The 24,724-nt window shown below is 33.4% G+C and overlaps 2 protein-coding genes across 11 annotated transcripts in view; one reads left to right on the forward strand and one right to left on the reverse strand.

The window, feature by feature from the left end:
- pdxdc1 (pyridoxal-dependent decarboxylase domain containing 1) overlaps positions 1 to 24,724 on the forward strand; it is a 38,427-nt gene that overhangs the window by 3,739 nt on the left and 9,964 nt on the right. Inside the window, exons 1-14 of one of the 10 annotated variants that reach the window (XM_087242530.1) lie at positions 6,852 to 6,962; positions 7,687 to 7,760; positions 9,469 to 9,537; positions 9,715 to 9,789; positions 11,879 to 12,028; positions 13,055 to 13,244; positions 13,364 to 13,432; positions 14,401 to 14,479; positions 14,578 to 14,662; positions 15,124 to 15,172; positions 15,272 to 15,373; positions 18,341 to 18,466; positions 18,583 to 18,633; positions 22,030 to 22,074. In XM_087242530.1, coding sequence (XP_087098656.1) covers positions 6,942 to 6,962; positions 7,687 to 7,760; positions 9,469 to 9,537; positions 9,715 to 9,789; positions 11,879 to 12,028; positions 13,055 to 13,244; positions 13,364 to 13,432; positions 14,401 to 14,479; positions 14,578 to 14,662; positions 15,124 to 15,172; positions 15,272 to 15,373; positions 18,341 to 18,466; positions 18,583 to 18,633; positions 22,030 to 22,074 — 1,185 coding nt within the window. In that variant the 5' untranslated portion in view covers positions 6,852 to 6,941. Of the gene's footprint in view, positions 1 to 6,841; positions 6,963 to 7,686; positions 7,761 to 9,468; positions 9,538 to 9,714; positions 9,790 to 11,878; positions 12,029 to 13,054; positions 13,245 to 13,363; positions 13,433 to 14,400; positions 14,480 to 14,577; positions 14,663 to 15,123; positions 15,173 to 15,271; positions 15,374 to 18,340; positions 18,467 to 18,582; positions 18,634 to 22,029; positions 22,075 to 22,198; positions 22,280 to 24,724 lie in introns of those variants that run through there. The other 9 variants (XM_087242528.1, XM_087242531.1, XM_087242529.1 and 6 more) reach the window with 9 other exon arrangements.
- Positions 256 to 2,763, reverse strand: mpv17l (MPV17 mitochondrial membrane protein like). Its single transcript, XM_087244847.1, has 4 exons — positions 2,005 to 2,763; positions 1,859 to 1,929; positions 908 to 937; positions 256 to 776 (listed from the first exon to the last, which is right to left on the reverse strand). Exons 1-4 carry the CDS (start codon positions 2,315 to 2,317, stop codon positions 591 to 593), a joined length of 600 nt encoding a protein of 199 aa, XP_087100973.1. The 5' UTR covers positions 2,318 to 2,763; the 3' UTR covers positions 256 to 590.

Below are 24,724 nucleotides of genomic sequence, written 5' to 3' on the forward strand. Positions count from 1 at the left end.
AATATTCAATTCAATGTGTTTATTTCTATAGCACTTTTACAGTGTTGATTGTGTCAAAGCTGCTTAACATAGAAGTTCTAGTAAAGTCCAGATTTCAAAGTTGAATTTAATATATATATATATTTTTTCATACAAACCAATCTTTTAAAAGCTGCATCACTTTTGAGTAAATGCATGTAGCCTAATATAAACCTTTCAAGTGAATGCACCTTCATTTCTGAAAAGAGAAAATAAAAAAATACAACACACTTCATGAACTTTTATAATCATTTTAAAAATAAATCAGTAAGGTATTTGGGTTGAATAGCAATCTAATGACCTGGGGCACAATGACACAAGACCCTTCGGGCACCACACAGCAAAATACATAAAGTCACAATTCATCGTCCTTCCATTAATAAATTAAATCACATACAACTATATAGTGTTGTTTCAGCATAAATATAAATTAAACACGTACCCGTTATCATTCTTAATACAACCATAAGTGGCAACAATCCATAAACCCAACAGACTCAATATAGTACCATTGTGGGACTTAACTGTCCTTTTGCAAAGGCACAATGTTGTATATGTACGCCACTATGTGTCTATTTCTCTTCGTCTGTACTGCGATGTAGAAGCCGTTTCTTGGGGGCCATTACCCAAGCTAAGGCCACTGCTGCGGTCCCATCTCCACTCTGTCGAGAGAAACACAAAAACGTGGCCCATACGAACGCTGAGCAGCCCATGAACGCTGTCCTCAGGTAGAGAGGCATCAGAACAAAATTCAGGAACTGCAAGACATTACAGATTAGTCAGTATAAACAAACTATTTCAATGAGATGAGAAAAAATGTTGGCAAAGCACAGAAGTGTTTACTGCACTCTTGTCTGTGTATATATGTATAACAGAAGGCGGGTCACACCTGCATGAATGGCCAGTACATTAATCCAGTCTGAAAAGTAAACATATATTTAGATTATTAGTCAATAAACGCTAGACACATCCAAAATAATTTCATAGTAACTTAAATGAGCAAAAAAAATGACCACCATTTGAAAACAAACTAAATATATCAATGAAAATAAACAAAAACCACAACAATTTTATCTGACATGTTTAATCGTAAAGCACTTTAATGCTGGTGTAAATTATTATTGCACCAACCGTAAACAGTCATTTTCATTTTAACTGTCTAAGGCTTTAAAAATGCTGTGGTCTTCCTTACATTTTTAAAATCATAATGAGACTTCAATGTAAACAAAAAAGGAACAGTTAATAAAATAACAGTGTAAAATAATCACACTTTAAATTTAAGCCTAGACTGAAGGTCTAAACTAATTATGACACTCTTACAACCCAGCAAGCATTTTTGTTTTTAATAGATGTATAATAGGCGTCTAAACATAGTCGTCTTGGCTAAAATAAGGCTAAATTTGGGCTGTCAGTGAAAATCTAATAGATGTCTAAAAATAGGCCAAAACTAGACTAGTCATCAAATCTACAGAAATGAATGACTACACATATAAAGTCTGTCTAATCTGTCTATTTGACGACTAGTTTGGGGCTATTCTAAGATGTCTATTAGATTTTCACTGACAGCCCAAGTTTAGCTTTAATTGAGCCAAGCTGCCTACAATTAGATGTCCATTAGACATCTATTAAACACACAACTATTTAATGGGAACCCAGATTGAATATGACATTCTTCAATATTGCTGTTTTATAGAGCTGTAGGTAGGCTATATGTATAATATTAAAAGTAAAGTATTTGTAAAAACATTCTTGCTGTAGTTGACAGCATTAATGACTCATTCTCACAAGAAAGGAGTAGTTCATCATGAAGTTGGTACAAGTGTTTGTTAAATAGGTCTACCTTATAGGTGTTAAAGAACTTTTCTCGCCAGTCTTCAAATATGTCCTCTTTGCCTTCTAAGAAACTCACACCTGTGAAAACAAAGAGCCGAGTAATTTGAACTGAACAAGCAAATAAGCGACTGTCATTTGACCTTCATACAGCACCTGTGTAGAAGACACTGGTCGCCAAAGGTGAGGCAAAACTTTGGTCCAAAACCAGTTTACGGAACACCATCCCGGCCGATCTTCCAGGGAAACGACTCTCTAAGGCTCGCAACCAGAAGTAGTTGAAGTTGCCCTGAAAACTCAGAGCCACGATCGCCACGTTCCTCGTGTGTCTCCAATCCATCTCATCCCTTTGCGCGATGCACTGATGGACGAAATCCCCACCGGCGAACAGGCATCCGTATAAAGTCACATTGCTGATCCAGGGCAGGATCTTTGCTCGTTTTAAACGCTTGAAAAAAGACTTTCTCATGTTCGACAACACACAAAATAGGTGAAGGCTATTTTAACCTTTGTAAATGACGTCGATGGGCATAAAGGTGACCTGTCATTGACAGACAGCCGTGGCTAAGCTCATAAAACACGACCTTTTGCTTGAGACGAGTCAAATATTGAGGTAAACTTGCGTTTCCAGAATGTTCTGTCCAGTATATTTAAACGCACGATAAATTACGGATTAATAGTTTGACAGCTCATTGTGAACATCATTGAGAAACATTACAAGATCATTACAAAGCGCTGCCAAATTAAGCCGGATCAATCGAGTACTTCTGCTTCAGTCCATCTTCTTTGACTTTAAAAGGCAGAGCGAGGCAAACATAAGAATTACGGTTCATTAGTCCATTTAGCAATTAAGTTAAAAGGCTCCAGAGCGCGTTCATACACCCATCAGCAGTTTCCCGTTACTTATAGGCAAGTGCTCAAATCCTACATTAATCTGCCCGCGCGCTCCTGCGCGTTCAGGGGTGGCGCGCCTTCATTTGATCTGTATGTAAAAACGATCGACCGCCCACACTCAGGTAACAGATCTGTATATTCATGCGATCAGCGCAAATACCTGATGCTTAAATGCTCAAATTTGTTTCTGAATGCTAATGCCACATGGAATTCTGTTTCATTTTTATTTTACTTTAAAAGTTTTATTTATCTTAAAGTTCACATCCATGCGATTTGCATAGGCTTAACACAATATAATAATGATATTATTATTATTATTATTTCTCCACAGTCCAAAAAACATGTGTGTGATTAAGTGTCTATGGGTGTGGTCACCATGGGTTGCAGCTGGAAGAGCATTCGCTGCATGAAACATGTGCTGGATAAGTTGGCGGATCATTCTGCTGTGGCGACCCCAGATTAATAAAAGGAATAAGCCAAAAAGAAAATCAATGAATTATTGTTTTCAAAGAATTGTCCATATCTTGATTTCTAAATTGAAAAAAAAGGAATTCAGAATATTTTCAGTAATTACAAAAATTTTTATTCAGATTCTTAGCCTAGAAAATGCATACACAAAGTGTGTCCCTCGCTGAAGCTCTCTACACTGCACAATTCATTTCTCACAACATCTTTGCACCTTTCCTATAAAAGGATGTTCATGTGTGAAGACCAGTGGCACCCCCAGAAAATTTTCTTAGGGTTGGCCAGAAGAGGCCACACCAAATCTTGGTGTGGCACACAAAAAATAATCCATTCAGTGTAATGTTACATTTTTGTTTTTGGTAAATGAAAAAATGTGGCTTTAATTCATATAATTAATTAATTATTTATTTATTTAAAATATTGCAATGTATTCCTTGAAATCAGCAAGTGCATGTGCAAACCAAATAAAAAGCAATATTTAGTTTAAAAACACCTTTCATATAAATAAATACCTTTTCAGTCATTTTTCACATACTTTCATTGTACAGCATACAGTTTATGCCATGTCTAAAATTAATAAAGATTAATTAATTAATTAAACAAACAAATGAACAAACTGAACAAAAGGAAATTACTATACACAGGCACACACACACACACACACACACACACACACACACACACACACACACACACACACACACACACACACACTTACTATACAGACCCTAATAATATAATTTATCCATATTCCTTTTTGAGCCACAATATTAAAAATACAGCTTCTTCTATTGCTGTACCTTAAGGTAAATATTAAATTGCCATTGCTGTATGTTGTAGGTGTGTGCTGTCAACGACAATCAGGGAGGGGGAAGGGCAGTGAATCAGCTATGTCAGTGGCACCAATCAATCCACAATAATGTATTCCCGTGGGGGCACCCCTGGTGAAGACCATAGTGCCAAACATACTTTAACACATAGCTTGTTGTTGTATATGAGCATTTGCCCTGACAAATTCCACATTACAGTTTAACAGTAACCAACTACTGACATTTAAAGATTTAAATGATATATCCGATATATTACATTTATTTCAATATATTTAATTTTTTATACAATAATATGTTGTATTAGAAATAATATCCTAAAATGAATGTAATATTCATTCATTCAACTCACCTATATCGCATGTCTTTGGACTGTGGGGGAAACCGGCATACTGGATGAAACCCATGCAAACATATAGGAGAACATGCAAACTTCACACAGAAATGCCAACTGACCCAGCTGAGGCTCGAAGCAGTGACCTTCATTCTGTAAAGAACAGCACTACTCGGTGCCACCACGTCATCTAAATGCAATATAATAACAGAACAAACAGTGCACATTATTGGAAAACATTGTTGGAGGAGTGACTGTTACTGTACTCCAGAAGATATGCATGTGATGGCTCAATGCTGAAAAAAAACATGTTGTAAAACGAAACCTTTTATGCTCACTAGAGTGCAAAAATAAACATGCAATAGTGGCACATTTGACAGTTCTGTTTCAATATTATCAAACCTTCAACTGAGGGTGCTTTTGATTTTATTATGAGTGAACTACACTGAAAAAATTGATGTCTGCAAAATTGTTGCAAACAATTTATTTGTGTTGAATTTAAACAAACCAATTGAATTTAGTAATCTACAACTTAATTTGTTTGTTTAAATTCAGCTCAAATAAACTGGTTGACAACGGGTGTTAGCAATGACTAATTCCTGGACAAATTATTTATATAAATTAGCTGAAGTACAGTGTAGTTTGCAAAATCAATTTGAACTGACAGTGGCAGCACGGTGGAACAGTGAGTAGCACGATCGCCTCAAAGCAAGAAAGTCGCATTTCTGTGTGAAGTTTGCATGTTCTCCCTGTGTTCGCTTGTGTTTCCCCTGGGTGCTCTGGTTTTTCCCACACTCCAAAAACATGTGGTATAGCTAGGTGGATTTGGAAGGCTAAATTGTCTGTATAGTGTATGTGTGTGAATGAGTGTGTATGAATGTTTCCCAGTGATTGGTTGCAGCTGGAAGGGCATCCACTGCATAAAACATATGCTGGATAAGTTGGCGGTTGATTCGACTTTGGTGACTCCAGATTAATAAAGGGACTAAGCCAAATAGAAAATGAATTAATGAATTTTAATCTAACAAGAAATTTCAGTTCTGAAATTGAATCGAAATTCATTAAATACACTTAAGAAAAAAGAAAAAAAAATCTGTAAAATTGTTGCCAACAATTTATGGATTGAATGTAAACACACAAATTAAATTTAGTATGTTCAACTTTATTTGTTTGTTTAAATTCAGCCCTAATAAATAGTTTAAAATCGCTTACATTTTTTTTGTAAACCCAAGAAATAATTTTTGAATAATTTCTTATTCAAAGAGCATCAACTTTGCAAAAAAGTTGACAGTTTATGACTTGATTGTACATTTTGTTAACAACACGTGAATCAGATTCAGATTTGTTGTACATTTAATTTTAACAAATCAAGCAGAATCAGAAACACTAATCTGATTTGAGTTTGGTAAACAGCATAGTATTCAAAATAATATGCAAAAACCTTTCAAACGAAAGAATGATTTAAATCTAATGCAAATCATATTTTGGTTCTAAATTAAAATGTTTTATGAGCTCAATCATGGCAAAAAAAAACCTAGATGTTACCTTTAGGCCATTTAAAATTAATCTTTTTTATATTAATTAATTTTAAATTAATAGACAAAATAAAACTGCATTCATAACTACAGTAATAAAAAAACAAAAGCAAAGCTGGAGGAAAGCTAACGAATCACATTTAAACATTTTCTAATTCTTAAAGGGATAGATCATCAAAAGAAAAATAAATTTGCTCACTATTTACTTGCCCTTAAGTGGTACTAAACACAAAAGAAGATATTTTGAAGAAAGCTAAAAACCTGGCCTGAGAAAACCCCTCTTTGGACCGATAAGGCCCCGGAAGCGACAGTGGAAACGCGGCTATTTCATGGTAGTAAAAACAAGTCAATGGTAAAGGTTAGGTTTCAAGTATTCCTCATAATATCATTTTTGTGTTGAACAGAAGAAAGAAAGTCAAACACGTTTCGAACTAGTAAAGAGTGAGTAAATAAGAGCAGAATTTTCATTTTTGGGTGAACTATCGGCTCCTGAACTCAGAATAGCCTTGATATTTTAAGAATAAAAACACAAGGGTTTGGTTTTTACTATATTTATATATGCTATTTTTGTTTTTAATGTGAGTATATGATATTTATAAAAACTTAAATCATATTGTAATACTTTGTTTTATTGAAAGACAGTCTATTTAACTCGATCATAAATGCATGTGATTGCGACGCCAGAGACCACGTGATGCGATAAAAGCATCACTAAATCAGGTTTTTCGGCTTAATACTTTTAAAGTAAACACCCCCAAAGAACAGACCGGGGTCTTGCTTCTCTTGACTCCTCTGCATCATTGCATATCTGTGCATTATCTAAAAAGGGACACTGTTAAGGGGGCGTATGTTTAGGCTACGTCAGCGTTGCCAGCGTGGAGCGGCATGATACCAGGAAGTAGCACATTTCAATTGACTATACAAATAACGAAGAGAAAGGGTAATCGAGGTGATTTTCCGGTGCTATTTGGATTCGCGTCCCTAAAATACACCGCACGGGGACACGGAGAGTCCCTGCGACTGGGTTATTAACGCCGCATGGAGAAGCCGCCCGTGAAGGTAATGTAATGTAATGTAATGTAGATCATTCCTGAAGGACTCTCTCATTTGATTAAAGTGCATGAAGAGCATTCGCTGTCATTGCAATAGAGAGGAGGATGCGGAGATACACCGGACAAACCACGGTCGACTGTTTCCTTTAGTGCACCGCTCAATGTAAAAGAGCTGGAGCAAAATGATTTTTTAATAGCTGGTGGTCTGTCATGTACTAATTTAGTCTTAAAAACCGTGTTGAAACGGCAACCGTCACAGTGTTGCAAAATTGAGGGATTGTGTTTGAGCAGGATGTGCTCCAGGACAAGGCTTGACATTCAGTGTTATCCTAGTCTGGACGAACAGATGAGAGCTGCTGAATTGAAATGAGCCTTGTCATCCGACAGGTTTTCGACTTCAACACACCCCTGCATCCTGAATATCAGGAATTCTGTGTGTGAAGAGAGAAAGTAACAATTACATTCACATTATGCAATGTACAATTACAAATAATGTAGTGCTATATTCAAAACGCAACAGTCATAAAAGGTCAAGGGCCTACTTCATTTGTTTTTTAATGTAGGCAGTGAAAGTGCCTTACAGGTGAAATATGATGTGTTAATGCCCGAGGAATTTGATGTTATATGAAATGTGATACAGACGCATTGTCATCATGTTTGGGTTTTATTCTGTATTTCAGTGCAATGCCCTTCAGGGATAACCATGTACGTTTTTCTGTGTACTATTGTAGATGATGGACCCTACGTTGGCTGAAATGGGGAACCATCTTTCTGATGCCATGAAGATCTTGGAAAGTGGGAAATTGTAAGACTTCACATTTCATCATGTTGCTAATAATATAAGTGTATCAGTGATAGTTCACCCAAAAACGCTAGTTTGCTGTTCATTTACACACCCTCAGGCCATGCGGTATATATCTGACTTTGAAAAGTTTTAGCAAAACTGTGGTCCTTGGTCATTCATAATACACAAATTAATGACTTAAGGCACTTTAGAGTCAAAAACATATTCAGGCAAAACAAAGTTAATTCTTGTGATTCCAGATGATACATCGGGGTCTTATAAAGTGATACAATCTTCCTTTGCAAGAAGCTGATCATTATTTGCATTACCTTTATTTTTTTTAACACTGTCTTTATTAATTTTAGTAGCTTTTAACATGTACAAATGAAATCAAAACAAAACATGCAAAACTGTAGTAATAATAATAATAATGAATAAAAATAAAAATGGACAGAAAAAAAAAGACAATAAATAAAAAATAATAATAAAAATATACAAAGATATAAGTAATGCATGAACTTGCGCATACAATATAATGGTACATCATTAACAACCACGGTATATCAATAGCAGATAATACAAGTTATACAGAGAAAAGAGTTATATCAGCTTCCTTCAGGAAACCTACAAAGGGATCCCAAATTCTGAAAACCTTTTCAGATTTTTCCTTGACTATTTAAGTAAATTTTCTTTTAAAGCCAAACAATAAAATAATTCCCGCAACCATTGTCCAATATGCGGGCTTTCTGTAATTTTCCAAAAACAAGCTATTATAAGTTGTGCATGTAATAAACAGAAAGTAAACAGTTTCTTATCTGAACTAGTTTAAGTGCTTGTAATAAGACAAATATTTAGAATACACAGTTTTGAACATTTGGGTATATCCGGTTTTAATACTATAGATTAAAAGTTTAGAATTTTCTCCCAAAAATGTTCAACCAAAGGACTCTTAAGCAATGATATAGAGTTCCTATCTCTTTATTGCACTTTACACATTGATCAGGAATGCTTGGATTAAATTTGTGAAGTAATTCTGGAGTTATGTACATATGTCTCATATTCCATTTATATTGCAGAACTTGACATGTATTACCTTTATTATTATATTTAATCCAGCGGTTCATTCCGCAGTGGTAAGCCCAGATTTATAAAGGGGCTAAGCCGAAAAGAAAATGATTGAATGAATTATATTTAATCAGCAGCCTCTGCAGACAGCCTGAAATGTGTTTACAGCAGTTTGGATATTTGAAATAATGCTGTTTGTTTATAATGTAAGATTGCAGTGTTATTTACAAAGATTCCCTATGCGTGACATACACCCATGCTCAATAGCATCTGCAGAGACTGTAAGTTAAAGGCTAATACTAATGTTGTAAATACTGTTTAGCTTTTCGCACCGGCTCATCGCTTTAATTTACAAGATTAAAGTGTATTGTCAGGAGACACAGGTATTCAATTGGTTTTGACTCTCAAACAGACAGTAGCTGTATTAGCTTTTGTTTAATGAATCACCAAGGATCACAGATTTAGCTAACATCTTTTTAAATGTTCTGTTGTGCAGTCTCTTACATTGTGGATGGCTTTTATGCGAGTAAAGCAACATGAATTAAACAAACTTTCATCTCTTTACAGTTTTGTTTACTACTAAGCCATATTCATGATATACTGACTGTATATACAGGGTTTTTTGTAATTTAACATGTATAACTCTGTATTGTTATATGTTCAGGGAAACCGAACAGGGCCAGGAAGGAAGAAAGATGAGCTGGAAAGAGATTCCAGGACCGTTACAAGGAGAGTAAGTGACATTTTTACCTGTAATACATTTTATATAGACACTGTTTGGTGTCTGGATCTGTAACTCTGCCTTCCTCTGTGTTTCTAAGGGATTACATGTGATCTAAAGCTGTATTTAAAAACACTTCACGGACATTTTTACTCTCTTACATTTTTTTTTTTCATGTTTGTCCTGCAGCGGTCAGGATGTTGTCAGCATTCTTCAGCTTGTGCAGAACCTGATGCATGGAGATGATGAAGAGCAGGGTCACCGGTAGGTCACAACATTACTTTTAATCCTGAAGCCAAGAAGCAAATCCTTTGGCACTGTTTTTAAATTATGAACTTCTGTTTAAAACGTTTAAGGTTGGTTAGATGTGTTTTTGCTTTTTAAATAAAATTTAAATAATGTTTTTTTTCAGCAAGGATTAATTTAAAATAATTAAAAGTAACATTTAAAGATGTTATGATGTTTATTATGTTTATATTATTTTGTTTAAAAATAATGATCTTCTTTTGATTTGTTTTATTGATTAAAACATTTATTACAAAAATATTATGCATCTACTGTTTCCAGTTGAAAATGTAGCGTTCTAGCTGCTGGAGAATGTGTGGGGAAAAAGTAGCTAATCACTGTCATGTTTTTGGGATTGTCTGAAATTAACTTCATACTGGAAAGAGATTAAAATACATTTAGACACCATTTTTGAAGTAGAAATTGCTTTCACTTGTGAATCTTTATATTTAGCTATTATAAATTCAGATGGATGAATTAATAAAGACAAGAAACTGTTATTTATTTTCTTGGTAGCTAAAAAAGAAATTACTGATTAAAATTAGAGTCACCTACAGTTAAAGTATGGATTGATACAGGGCCCACTATATGCAGTTGAAGTCAGAATTATTACCCCTCTTCGATTTTTTTTTCTGTGTGTATCTTTAACAGAACACGAAAATTTTCACAGTATGTCTGACAATATTTTTTTTCTGGAGAAAGTCTTCGGCTTGAATAAAAGCAGATTTTAGTTTTTTAATTTTTAACGACAAAATGATTAGCTCCTTTAAGCTATATATTTTTCGATAGTCTACAGAACAAACCATCATTATACAATAACTAGCCTAATTACCCTAACCTTACTAATTAACCTAATTAACCTAGTTAAGCCTTTAAATGTCACTTTAAGTTGTATAGAAATGTCTTGTAAAACATTTAGTAAAATATTGTTTACTGTCATCATTACAATTTTTATGTTTAGAAATGTGTTGAAGAAATCTTCTCTATGATAAACAGAAATTGGGGGAAAAAATGAACAGGGGGGCTAATAATTCGGGGGTGGGGGGGCTAATAATTCTGACTTCAACTGTGTGTCATTTTTGTCATTAAGAACACAAACTGAACTTTTTTCTAATTTGGAGTAAATGGATTGAGTATATTTCACCAATGTGCTCTTGAATTGTAATTTTTAAATGTAATTTTATGTGTCTAAATTATATCTTTTCTTCTTTAAAGGTAATCTTCAAAAGGATTTATAGCTCCCCATGTTTTACGGTTTATAGTTGTTGTTGTTAAAGGAAAAACAAAAGCGTTTGCAAGATCTGTAAATCTCTATTTATTATAGATAATGTAAGTTATTCATGTATTTTCTTTTGTAAACTTAAAAAAGAAAGAAAATTTGGTGTTAACATCACAGTAATACAATAAATAGTAATACAATACATCATAAGTATTTAGGAAAAACATTTTTTAAATTCTAATATATCTTATTTTTTCCCTTTTGTTTGAGCAGAATCTTTCACAGATGCAACAGAAATGGCCCCATAAATGTTTGAATAGTGCTTTAAGTAAATTATTTCAAACTACTTTTTGTAAATGTAAAAGAAAAACTTAAAATACATATTTGAATCAATATTTTAAATTTATTATAGGGGGTAAAATAACCTTGATTTCTTTCAGTCAAAACTCAACAGCATTTTTTAAGCAGACCATTTGTCAATTTTTGCAAAACAAAGCTCTAAAGTACAATAATTTTGATTTAAATTGGGTAAAAATCAAATCAATTACTCATGGGAATGAACCGCCTCAATCACTTATAAAATAAAACAAATTTTCCGCAAACACAAACCTGGTAAACAAAAAAAGTTTTCAAGTTATACACATTTCCAAGAAAACCAAATGGAAAAGTCTCAGAGTAGTTGTAGTTAGGTCTTTTGTACTCAATAAGCAGATCTATGGTAATTTCGCTTATTTTGTTGCATTGTCTACAGGTTGACACTACAGCAGAGCAGCTCCATTATAAGGCACTGAGAGCATGTGTTAAACTCACTGTATGTTGTCATAAACATTAAAACGTGTGTGTGTTTAGCAGGATGCAGTTTGTCGGAGAGCAGGGACACATGGCTCTGTTAGGACACAGTCTGGCCGCATATATTTCTGTCCTGGAGCGAGAGCGATTGAGAAAACTGACCACCCGCATCCTGTCAGACACCACTCTCTGGCTCTGCAGGCTTTTCAGGTATATGAGGTTTTGTGGTTTCGGTGGGAGATTTTCCTTTCCCAGGTTTATAAGCACTTTTTTGGTAATTTAAAGTTGATAGGATGATAGATTTAAGGCTGAATAAGAGGACAATGGAACTCTTTGTTTCTACACTGTTATAATAATTTGATATAAACTTTTTTGAATGATGCTATTAAGCAAATAATAATGTCCATGGCCTAATATATTTGTCCTTTTTTAAAAATTAATAATAACAAAAAGTTATCAAATGTTTAATTAGTTTTAATTAGTTTGGATTGGTTTTTAATTTACATTTTACATTTTTTCTTGCCATGAACATAGCCTTGGTTGCTGACAAATACATCCATTTTCATTAATGTTTAGTTTTTTTCTTGTTTTAATTTTTTTAGTTTAGTTTTAAGTATTTACTCTAGTAAATTGTATGTCTTAAATGTGTAGTTTAGTATATATGTCTATTTAGCATACTTGGCTTTAGTGTATACATTTTTCATTTCAGCGTTGTTTGTTTTATTAATGGTTTGGTGTCATTTTTATTTTTACATTTTCATTGTAAATGTAATGATATAAAACTATGTTACTTTTATATTTATAGTTTTTATAATTTAGTACAATGTAGTTTCTATTACATTTATATTTAAAATTTTAGTTTTTATAATTTTAACGTTAAACTAAATAAAATTAGTGCTTTGTGCATATCATCTAGCTGAAATATTTTAATTATTTATTAAATTATTATTATTTTTATTATTATTAGTTGATACCATTAATAATTAATTGTATATTATGATATTTCATATTAATTTTAGTTTATTTATTTAATGTCTGAAGAGTTTTTTTTTATAGAATCTTCTCTGGAAACTAAGAAAAAATAAGTTAATAATTCATGCAAATTTCTGTTTTATTTGATTATTTTTTATTTATTTTATTTTTAATTAATTCATTAAACAACACTGTTATTGCTAGTATTAAGCATTATAATGTTGATTTATGAAAGCGTATTTATCATTTCTGTTCTTTTCCTAGATATGAAAATGGCTCTGCATATTTCCATGAAGATGACCGCGAGGGGCTGCTGAAGGTGTGTCGGCTGGTGATGAACACTCACTATGAGGACTTCACCACTGAGGGCTTCACAGCGCTCAGCTCCAAACATCCCGTCATCTACCAAAGTGCTGCATGCAGACCTGGCCTGGGACAACATCTCTGCAGTCAGGTACAGTACAATGTCTCACATTATTGCATGATACTACAAAATGGGTTGTTTGCTAATGTTTGCATTAATGTTTACATTTGCATTAGTGTGTAGACAACTTTGCTATGTTTGCTTTTCAGCTAGGGCTTCCTCTGTCTTGCCTTTGTGTTGTGCCCTGTAACACCATGTTTGGCTCCTTGCACCAAATGGTAGGAATTTTTTCCTTTGCTAAATAATTGGAGTTATTATACACTGTTATACTACTATTTACTACTATTAACTGTTCAAAAGTTAATTTTAAGATTTAAAAAAAATGTAAAAATAAAACATTTCAGTCTTGAGTGTCAGATAATCTTCCAGAATTCTGTTGGATAACAATATTTTGTTGGAAACATGATACATTTTTTAACAATAATATGATATAGTTAAGGTTTGTATATTTCTTTTTTCATTTTAAAAATGCCTAAAGTTTGAGTAATTTTGTGTGTGTTATTATTTTTTAATGTCTGTATATTTTTAACATTGTTCTTTTAACTGAATTTTGAGGTTTTATGTCATTTTTAATCAAAACTAAATGAAAATAATACATTTTTCCATTGGTAACTAGATAAAATCAAATAAGTGAGAGTTTACAGTGACAGTTGAGATCAGAATTATTAGCCCTCATGTTAAATTTGAATTATTTTATATATTTTCCCCCAATTTCTGTTTAACAAAGAATTTATTTCAACGCATTTTTAAACATACAAATTTCTAATAACTGATTTATTCTATCTTTCAATGATGACAGTACATAATATTTTACAAGATATTTTTCAAGATACTAGTCATGGTTAATAATGGTTTGTTTTGCAGACAATTGAAAAAAAATTCTTAAGGACTAATAATATTGACCTTAAAATTGTTTTTTAAAAAATTAAAACTGCTTTTATTCTAGCCGAAATAAGACTTTCTCCAGAAGAAAAAAATATTATAGGAATTACTGTGAAAAAATCCTTGCTCTTTTAAACATTGTCTGGGAAATATTTGAAAAAAAAAAAAGAAAAAAAAAATGTTCAGGAGGGCTAATCATTTTGACTTCAACTGTGTATTTTAATAATAATTTTTCTGTTTACTTTACTAAATATATTTCATTTGTGGTTTTAGTTGGCTAGAAATAAACCTGGTATTTTCACAGGATGTTGCGTTGCTTGACAAGCTTGTCAAAGATGATCGCGATTCTGGCAAGCTTCCTCTTCTGTTGATAGCGAACGCTGGTCAGTTCAGCATTCATCTCTATTCATTCAAGCAGTTTAGCTTTTTAAAGCGTTTGTTGATTTTTCAGGTGATCATTACAATTCATTTAATCCATCAGGAACACCAGGTGCCGGTCACACAGACAAACTCAGTCGACTGAAGGAGCTCTGCGTGCAGTACAACATGTGGCTCCATGTCGAAGGGTTGGTATCAGCTCAGCCTCTTGTGATATTTTCAGTCTTGAAAAAATTAGGAGACTTGTTCATAATTTAAACTATCTCTGGATATATTAGGTATGACTTGAAGTTGTTTTATTTTTTAAAAGCTCTGGTATCATTTCATCCAAATTTCAAATAAAAACATTGTTATTAAGAGAATTTGTTTTTAAAAACTGACATTTAGTCAGAATAACTCTTGTAAATATTACTTATTTCATCAAATATTGATTTCTTACATTTTAATAATAATACATTGTGTTGTATAAACATGACTGAAAACATAACACCTTTGGTTATTTTATGCAAAAGTATCTGAATAACTATTAAAACACATAACTACAACTATAAATATAAATTGTAAATCCAACAAAACTGAAAAATTTGAGAAGCCTCTTAGTTTTTAATATTTAATTGTGTTTTAAATTGAATTTCTGTCTTTTATTCAGGGTTAATTTGGCAACACTTGTTCTTGGTCAGGTCTCCTCCACTGTCACGGTATGTTGTGTGCTTGTGGGTGTGTTTTAGCACTGATGTAGATGTGTTTAGTTCCTGTTGTCAAGAATGTGTTCTTGTTTTCTTGTTTTTGGTATTAAGGCAGCGACCAAGTGTGACAGTATGACTTTAACCCCGGGCCCGTGGTTGGGTCTTCCAGCTGTGCCCGCTGTCACTCTATACAGACATGAGGATCCAGCTCTGGTAAGTGGAACCATTAATATGGGCAAAGAGCTTATAATGACCAAGAGACGACACTCAATAGAACGTTCCATTGCAACAGCAGCGCCCAGCAACAGACCCGGATTCCGCCATTTTGAAGTGAAAGCGATCGGCTGTCCATTGAATCTCATTGCTGTCGCGATGGCAAGCAGCTGCTTTGTTTATTTTATTAATTTATTTATAAAGCGCATTAAAGCTGAGATTTCATCTGAAAGACTACAATAATACACTTACTATCACAGTCATTACCCCTTTTAATAGTTTAATTTACAGACCTCTAATATGCTGTTGTTCAATTGGAATTTTCATTCCAAAAGGGCTGCCGTGCCATCTAGTGGCTGTTTCCAAAATTCCACTAGAGTGTCGCCTCTTGGTGATTCTTTGCTCTTTGATACGGGTAACAATTATCCTTTTCAGCACACAGAATTATATCTAGATGCGATATTCCTGTCATTGGCTCTTTACAGTTCAGATTGAATTTTTTAGTGTTTATTTTCAAGCAACCATGTTAATCTGTCATGGCTTAGATAATGCTCAAATGATTTGCTCCTTTGTTTGTCAACACTTTACAATAAGGTTCTGTTTGTTAATATTAGTTATTACATGACTCTCTGGAATACTTGATTTTGATTGGTCAATCACAATTTTTGAAGGTATGTTTTTCGAAGATGACTGCTTGTATCTAGGGATTTCCCGATCAGGTTTTTTTGCTCTGAAGTCTGAGTCATTTGATTTTGAGTATCTACCGATTCCGAAACCAGATCCGATACTTCTATAATACATGAAAAAATAATAAAGAAGCGCGAAGAAACAGATCCAGGATGTTCCTTATTTTTATTCAATTCACCTTATTTTAACTTTCAACAACTCTTTGGATTTTAGTGCAACATTAAATAATAAAAAAATATATATTATAACTAATATAAATATATATTGCACCTGAACTTAAAATACCCAACAGGAAACCCCAAGTTTATATATCTCACAGTTTCTATAGCAATGTTGTCGTCATCAACCTTATAATACCTCCAGACTGCAGACATACTCACGCTTTTCGCTTCAAGCTGCTTCTGTGTTCTACTTTGCCGGCATTGAACCATTAGCATCTCTGCAACAAAGTGATGTCATGCCGCATGTGTTGCTATTTGTGTGATGTCAAGAAAGAGGTCTAACTCTGTGCCACCGCATAATAGATGTGTTAAAAAATAATGAGAATATACGAGTCCTGATAAGGAAGTAACATCTAATTCCAATCGAGTATAAAACCCGGTGATCGGGCCCGATTTCTGATCATGTGATCGGATCTGGACATTCCTACTTATAACAAAATTAATAACACATGGTCATTTAAGTACAAATATGAATAATCTATTATAAACCATAAGGGAATACATTCATATCCATATTTGTATGCCTATATTCTACACTGCTGTTTTTACCGTTTGCCATCATTTGGCAACTTAATAACAAGTAGGTTAGTTTATGCTGCATTCAGGTGTTTTCACTTCTGGAAACTTTTCATTTAATAAAAGAGCTGAATTGTTAAAGCCCAGATTATTGTTTTGTGTTTAATTGTTTAGTTTTGTGGCAAGTAGCCATGAAAAAAGTAAGATAATACCTATCTAGGTGGTTGATTGCACAGAATAAAACCTTAAGTCTTATACTGAAGCCTGTCATGCTTAATTCTGCAAGAACAACCAGCTAGATGTACATTATTCCTTACTTAAACTAAACTGACAATGAAACTTGTTTTTATTGTCATTTATTCCTCTTAGACAAGGTGAAAAGTTTTAGTCAGTTTTTAATGACTTATTCAAATCAAAGTTGTAACTGTTTTGTTTAATTGACCTAATAATCAAAAAGAAGTTAAACCATATTTTTCAACTAACATTTAAGGAAAAGTGCACCCAAAAACCTAAATTACCTCATAATTTATTTTTCTCATGTGTTTTAAACATTTATGAGTTTCTTCTATTAAAGTCAATAAGTGCCAGCACCCAGCATTTTTCAAAATATCTTCTTTTGTGTTCAACAGAAGAAAGAAACTCAAACAGATTTTGAGTAAGTGAAGGGGAGTATATAATGACAGAAATGTCTTTTTGGATGAGCTATCCCTTCAATTCAACTACTGTAAATAATGTAGCCATTTCTCACTGTTTATGTAAATGCATTATCTAACTTACCAATGAGCCCTTACTGTAAAGTGTTGCCTATTGTCGTATGCAATCCTTTTACAATTTAATAGATTTGGGCCATTTGTTTTGTCTGAATATTTGTGTACAGTAAAGCAATACACAAAATATAGAGGTCTTTTACCCGTTTAAGTTTATTTTTTTTTTGCAGCTCATGTTACTACAGGGTATCCACATGGTCTTAAAAAGTCTTGAAATGTCTGAAATTTCAAAAACAAAATTTTAGGCCTTAAAGTCCTAAATCCACTGTAATATTTTCTTGTAGGTCTTAAATCATTTTAAACAGGTCTTCATTTTCCTTTTTTTCATGTGAAGCTACCCAATCGATCAAACGCATATCCAATTGCCAACAGTTTAACTCAAACAGCAAAACTGTTCATAACTAATATTATAAGAGTCTGTTGTCCATACATTTAGCTTCTAAAGAGGTATTTTTAAAGTTATGTTGAAATAAATTGCATGTATACAACTAAGGTTTGCTTGTTTTGACACATAATTCCAAATATGTGGTTAAGAAATAACGAATGAGATTTTTTCCTACTCTATATAAGTCTGAAAGTTCACTCTTCATGGTTTTAAAAAGGTCCTAAATTTGACTTGTAAAACCTACAGAAACCTTGCAGTATCTTTTAAAGATTGTATTTCATGAAGAAAAGCTTGTTGCAACAAGGAAACGTGATGCTGTCATATGCTTAATTGTGGGCAAAAAATGTGTAAATACCTGATGCAGTTTGTCCTCCCTGTCTGTTGGGGTCAGTCTCTGGCCGCAGGTTTGACTTCCAGTCAGCCTGTGGAGAAGCTTCGGGCTCTTCCTCTCTGGCTGTCCCTTCAGTACCTTGGGCATGATGGGATTGTTGAGAGGATTAAACACGCTTCGCAGCTAGTGAGTATCCTGCCAACTTCATTTAGATAATCCGATACACTGTACTGTGCTTAAAGTACCTTAAACACACCAAGATTTACTCTGACCCGGTTGGGAATTGATCTGTTTGCCTGTAGAGTCAACAGCTGTTGGAACATTTGAAGACACTTGCTTCAATCAAAACCTCGGTAGGTGGATTTACAGTATCTGGATTCATTCAGCTGTGAATTAGTACAGAGTCGTTTAGTTACACAACAGTCCTCACAAATAATCAAAAAGCTATTTATATATTTCCTTTGTTCTGAGCAGGTGATTTTCAGGTGTAGTTCACCCAAAGTTCACAATTCAGGCTTTACTCACATCATGTTTCTCAAAAAAACCATTTGACTTTTTTTTCTTTATACTTTCTGCAAGAAATGTTTTGATAAATGTGTTTGTGTATATGTATTTATATTTATTGTGCTTGCATGTATAATGAAATAATATGGAAACTGGAGTATGAAACTGAATGCAAGAATTAATAGTGTGGTTTTTCTGTATTGTTGATAGCACAGACTCCAAAATATTAATATTAATTAATTTAAAAGTTATAGAATGTTTTTCAAACATCCAATATTATGCTGTGGAAAATAATACACTATAATAATGTTTCATGGAAGAATTATTTAAAAGCATTATTTAAATTTTTATCATATGGTTTTTAATTACTGAAGTGCATTTTCTTTTAGTGAAATCTAGTATTATATTTCAAATAAAACTGCAAAAATAAAATGTAAACATTGAGTGAAAACTTAAATAATTTGACAAACTGATATAAAATAAGTTTATATGAAGAGTTCAGATGTAAAACCCTTTAAATCCATCAGACCTCTTTTCTTGTACGTGAGCATTTTCTATCAGGCACCTATAATTAGGTTTGAAGGTTTCATTTTATATGTAATAAAGTTTATTAGCTGGTAAATAAAATACCTTTTTTTTCAGTAATGTCACTTAAGACAAATGTTTGGTTTTTAACAAGGTAAAAATTGTTAAAACCAGCTAAATCCACTTGTGCTTTTTTTTGCAAAAACCTCTAAATCCACCTATTGGGACAAGACAGTGTAATTAGTTCAAAATCACTAAAGATGCAATTAGAAATTATTTTACCAAACATAAAACACATTACACAAACCAACAAAAAATGTATAAATTTATCAATTAAGTGGCGATTCATTCCTTTGTGATTAAACCAGGGAAAAAGCTGAAGGAAAATGAATGAATGAAATCTGTCAAGTAAGTGCATTAATCAATAACATCAAAACTGACATGAATTAAATCTGAACAATCTGTTGTCATTGCTGATATTTGGGGTTTTGATTTAATGTAAGTAGAGCAATGTAAACATTCTAAGCTAAGCTTGGTAGATTCAAATAATGTAGTGTAAAAACATTGTGAAACATCAATATCTGTGCATTCTCCGTTAATATAAAAAGCTTAACAGACGTTTAGGTAATATGAAGTAATATAAATAATGATTAGTTTTATATATTTTGTATTTATCTTTTAAAAAAATAGCTTACATAAGCAAATAAAACACAAGGTGGGCCTACTGGGCAAATAGGGGATGTCTAGATAATTTTAGAAGCTGTCATTCATTCATTCTCGCCATACTCAAGGTCTTGGTCTCTTGTTTATCCTCATAGCATCCGCGTGGGAAAAAAAGAACTTCTTTCATGAAATAGAGTTGTCGTTTAATGTATAGTAAATATAGTAAGACTCATTCAAAGTAGCGTCACTGCGCAAAAAACATTATAAATGCAACTTACACTTCCGACTGTACATTGTGGTATTTTTTCTTATAGTGCTGAGAGTTCTGAGGTAAGGGACATTTTCATTTGCCATTCACTGACAGTCAGACAGGCTCATCTAGTTCATCAAACTCCATCTTTTAAAATTGAAATTAAAAACGGAATAAAACAAATATGTCTCCTCATAAAAGCCAGCGTATCCACGCGCTTCACTGAAAACGCATGAATCGATTCACACCTTCTGATTGGTTCTCGGGATATAGCGGCTTTTGCTGTCAAAACTCTTCATACATTATGAACTCTTCATACATTAAATCTGAACTCTTCATACATTAAATTTTAGAACCAAATGAATGCTACAAAATTTTATTAAATGTTAATAAAAAAAAATGTTAATAAAAAAGTGTCACTTAACAATATTATATTCCTAAATTAAAATAGAAAAATATTAAATACAGAATTAGGAAAAAAATGAATTATTCAGAACATTAATGAATGCTGTATAAGTATTATTAACATAAAATTGCCTTTTGAAGACAAACAATGAATAAGTCTACTAGCTCTCTTGAATCGAATAAGATTCTCTTGTTATGCTTTTTCCATTTTGGAGCTTGACGGCACCAGTTTCCATTCACTTTTATTATATCTAAGCCTATTATATCTATATATTCAGCTTATTTCATGGAAGAAAGTCAGTCAAATAAGGTTGGAAAAAACTGGAGATGAGGAAATTATGGTAATGCCATTGCATCTTCAGACTTTTAAAATCAGTCAATAGAGAGCTGCAGCTGAATCCCTAAAGACTAATTCATGGCTGGATCCTCAGTTCTTTGCATTAAATCTTAAATTTAAGTATAATATTAAAAAAAATCAATTGATATGAATTAATTTTAACCCAGTGGTTGGATTTGTCCATTTTTTTATTAGCTAGATTAAGAAAGTTAGAGGTAAAAGGTCAATGTTCAAAACAACTTAAATAATTACTTGTTATACAAATACAAAATGATTCATGAAGCATGCGAAAAAATGTAAACCAATTTTTTTTAGACGTATTGTAAACTTTAAAAGTCTAAGCTAGCTTGTCTAATATCATTTAATATTTAGTGTCTGCATGATATGACTTATAAATTATCAAGGCTTTTAATGTTTGTTCCACTGTGGGCTCTGATAAACAGGCCAACAAGAGACCATTACTAGTATTATTCCTTTTTGCTTTACAAATGCCTCACTAAAATGTCTACAAACCCTTAATCTGAACCAAGATCAGATAAAAGCAGTGAAAATTGTTTGGCGTTTTACCACTGGAGGTGATCTGAGTTAACTTGCGCATTCTGTTGAATTTTTTGACCTTATACAGATCAGATCATTGAATTTATGTCAATTTATGTCAATTTGATATGTGATATGATTCAACAAGAAGTTTCGAAGCTACATGAAGCAGTGCCTTGAAAGTAGCCGTTACTAGTTTACATTGTAGACCAAAATGTTCACGTATCATAGTTTATCACACACCTTACTTTACTCATGAATTAATTAATTTATAGCGCCCTTTGGAAATTCTTGTGAAATTCAACTTTGAATTTGTCTTCTAGGTTATTGCATCACAGCTGCAACGCGTTTTATCCCCATGCTAATATATGTCAACTGTAAAACTGACTTTAATAGATATTATTATTATTATTATTTGCTGCTTTTTCACATTTAGTCTCTCTCAGTGTATCAGTGGCCCACATTTTTCCAAGAGTCTCGGCTAAAACCTTAAAAGCAAACCCCTTTGTTCTGTGTCGCCACCATTAGGATATCCTTGACAGTGAGGTGTCTCTCCTCGAGGCTTTGCGCATGGTAAAGAGCAGAGTGTTTTCATCATGTATATGTTGGCGGTGTGGTTTGTGACCGTCAGCAATGTGTGCAGCTCTTCCACTGTATATACATAGTTTGGTAGTGAGCGTGGGTGCCTTGGTTTCAGGATGTGGTGTCTCATTCCCGGGTCCCTCCCATCTCCGGGGGCTCGCTGCGGGACGTGCTGGGCTCTCTAATACTCTCTATTGTAGGTGGGACCAACCCTCTGCCTGCTTGATCCCACTCCACTCCTTCCTTCTCCCTTTCACTCGCGCTGTTTCTCCACTGTTCCCTCCCTCACCATGTCCACCCATAAGTGCTGGTGCTCTGCCTGTAGGCTTTTATCCCTGTAAAGGCCTGCCAGCGCTACAGGCATGTGCAACTACATTTAGAAAATTGTCACTTCACAGAGCTTGATGACTCGCTGGGCATCAATGCTGGACCTGGCTTCGGACCGATGAAGCGGCAGCATGGGAAATGACTCTTTAGAATGGCCTTTGTGAGAGATGGAGCAAATTTAATTGGGGATGTTCCTATGTGTTATACTAACACTTGTCTGTTTTTTAAAGCAATGTTAGATTTGTTGGATGTACGACTATATAGTAGAGATGCTGCACGATTCTCGATAAAGTGAGAATCATTATTTCTGATTTAAAATAATCACATTTATACGGTGGCCGAGAGAGCTTAACGTGCTGCTGTTTAAGAAAACGTTTGCAATTACAAAAAATGCCAGCAAATTAAGAAAACGTGCTGCAAATCCTCACAATGCATGCACATAAAAAAAACACGCTACATTTTCTCACAGCACAAACATATTACGAAAATTGCTGCATTTTCTCACAACACTTGCAAAAACATTAAAACACAACAGAATGTTTCATGTGGACCCAAACATGTGACAGATGCTTTTGTGCGTTACCATTGCTCAGTGCAGTTGTTTATTTTAACATCTTGATTCCCTTGCCTTTAGTATTTATTAGCCTAAATAACCATAACTTAAATAGTTAGATCTGTCACATTTTAAAGTTCCCTTAAAACATTTCTGCTGTGTTCCAAGCTTGACAGTATTGTGAGAAAATTACGCACATTTTATTAATTTGTTTGCGTTGTGAGAAAACAGCGATTGCGTTGTAAGAAAATGCAGAGTATTTTATTCATTTGTTTGCGTTGGGAGAAAATGCAGCAGTTGCGTTGTGACAATGCTGCATGTTTTATGAATTTGTTTACGTTGTGAGAAGATGCAGCGCTTGTGTGGGGAAAAAATGCAGCACGTTTTAATAATTTGTTTGCATTGTGAGAAAATGCAGCACGTTTTATTAATTTGTTTGCATTGTGAGAATATAGCGCTTGCGCTGTGGAAAAAATGCAGAGCATTTTATGAATTTGTTTGCGTTGTGAGAAAATGCAGCGCGTTTTATTAATTAGTTTGCGTTGTGAGAAAATGCAGCGCATTTTATGAATTTGTTAGCGTTGTGAGAAAATGTCAGCGCAATTTCGTAATTTCTTTGTGTTGTGAGAAAATGCAGCGCAATTTCGTAATTTCTTTGTGTTGTGAGAATGCAGCGCATTTTATTAAGTTGTTTGCGTTGTGAAAAAATGCAACGCGTTTTATGAATTCACTTGCGTTGTGAGAATGCAGGCCATTTTATGAATTTGTTTGCGTTGTGAAAATGCAGTGCGTTTTTGGATTTTGCTTGCATTGTGAGAAACTGCAGTGCTTTTTATTAATTTGTTTGCATAGTGGGAATACATTGCTTCCGTTGTGAAAAAAATGCTACACGTTTTATAAATTTGTTTGCGTTGTGAAAAAATGGCAGCCCGTTTTCGTAATTTGTTTGTGTTGCAAGAGTGCAGCGCGTTTTATGAATGTGTTGTCAGAAAATGGAAGCGCGTTTTATTAATTTGTTTGCATTGTGAGAAAATGCAGTGCATTTTTTAAAAATGTGTATGTGTTGTGAGGATTTGCAGCACACCTGCTGTCAAACGAATGAAGGTCTTTTCTCAATTTGCTGATGTTTTTTTTTTTTAATTGCATGTTTTCATAAATTGCAGCATGTTAAGCTCTCACATTTTGCTTTCATAATCCAATATAAATAAAGTAATCCAATGACAGCTCCCGATACCTCCGCCCCTTCCGCTACATGGGCAAAGCTGCGATCGTTGTTGCACTTAGTATTTTTAGAGTTTTTTTTTTTTTAAATGCACTACTTGCACTATTTATACTACAAAATGGTGAAGAGTGCATAAGTATGCGATTTGAGTATCTTGTGTGTGTTTTTTTTAAACATTTTTAACATTATTATTAACTGAATAAAGAGTTCAGTGAATCATAAAACCTTAGTGTCAATGATGCAATTAATATAATAAAGACTTGTTTTGTCGCTGGATGAAATAACAGTTTTGAATAAATCTCTTAAATGGCTTATTTATAACAATAATGATTTTTAAACAAATCTCTGTAATGAATCAATTCAGTGACTCACTCAGACACTTCTTGTTGCATTACTGAATGAGTCTGTATTTTTGAATGAATCTCCTGAATTGATTTAGTCAAAAACGTCACTTGTTTTGCTAGTAATGATTCAGATGGATGGTTTGTCATTTAAATGATTCAAACTCCCTCTTTAAACTCGCTTCATTATAAGATGAA

This window comes from Danio rerio, chromosome 3, assembly GCF_052040795.2.
Source record: "Danio rerio strain M-AB ecotype USA chromosome 3, GRCz13ab, whole genome shotgun sequence".
NCBI lineage: Eukaryota > Metazoa > Chordata > Actinopteri > Cypriniformes > Danionidae > Danio > Danio rerio.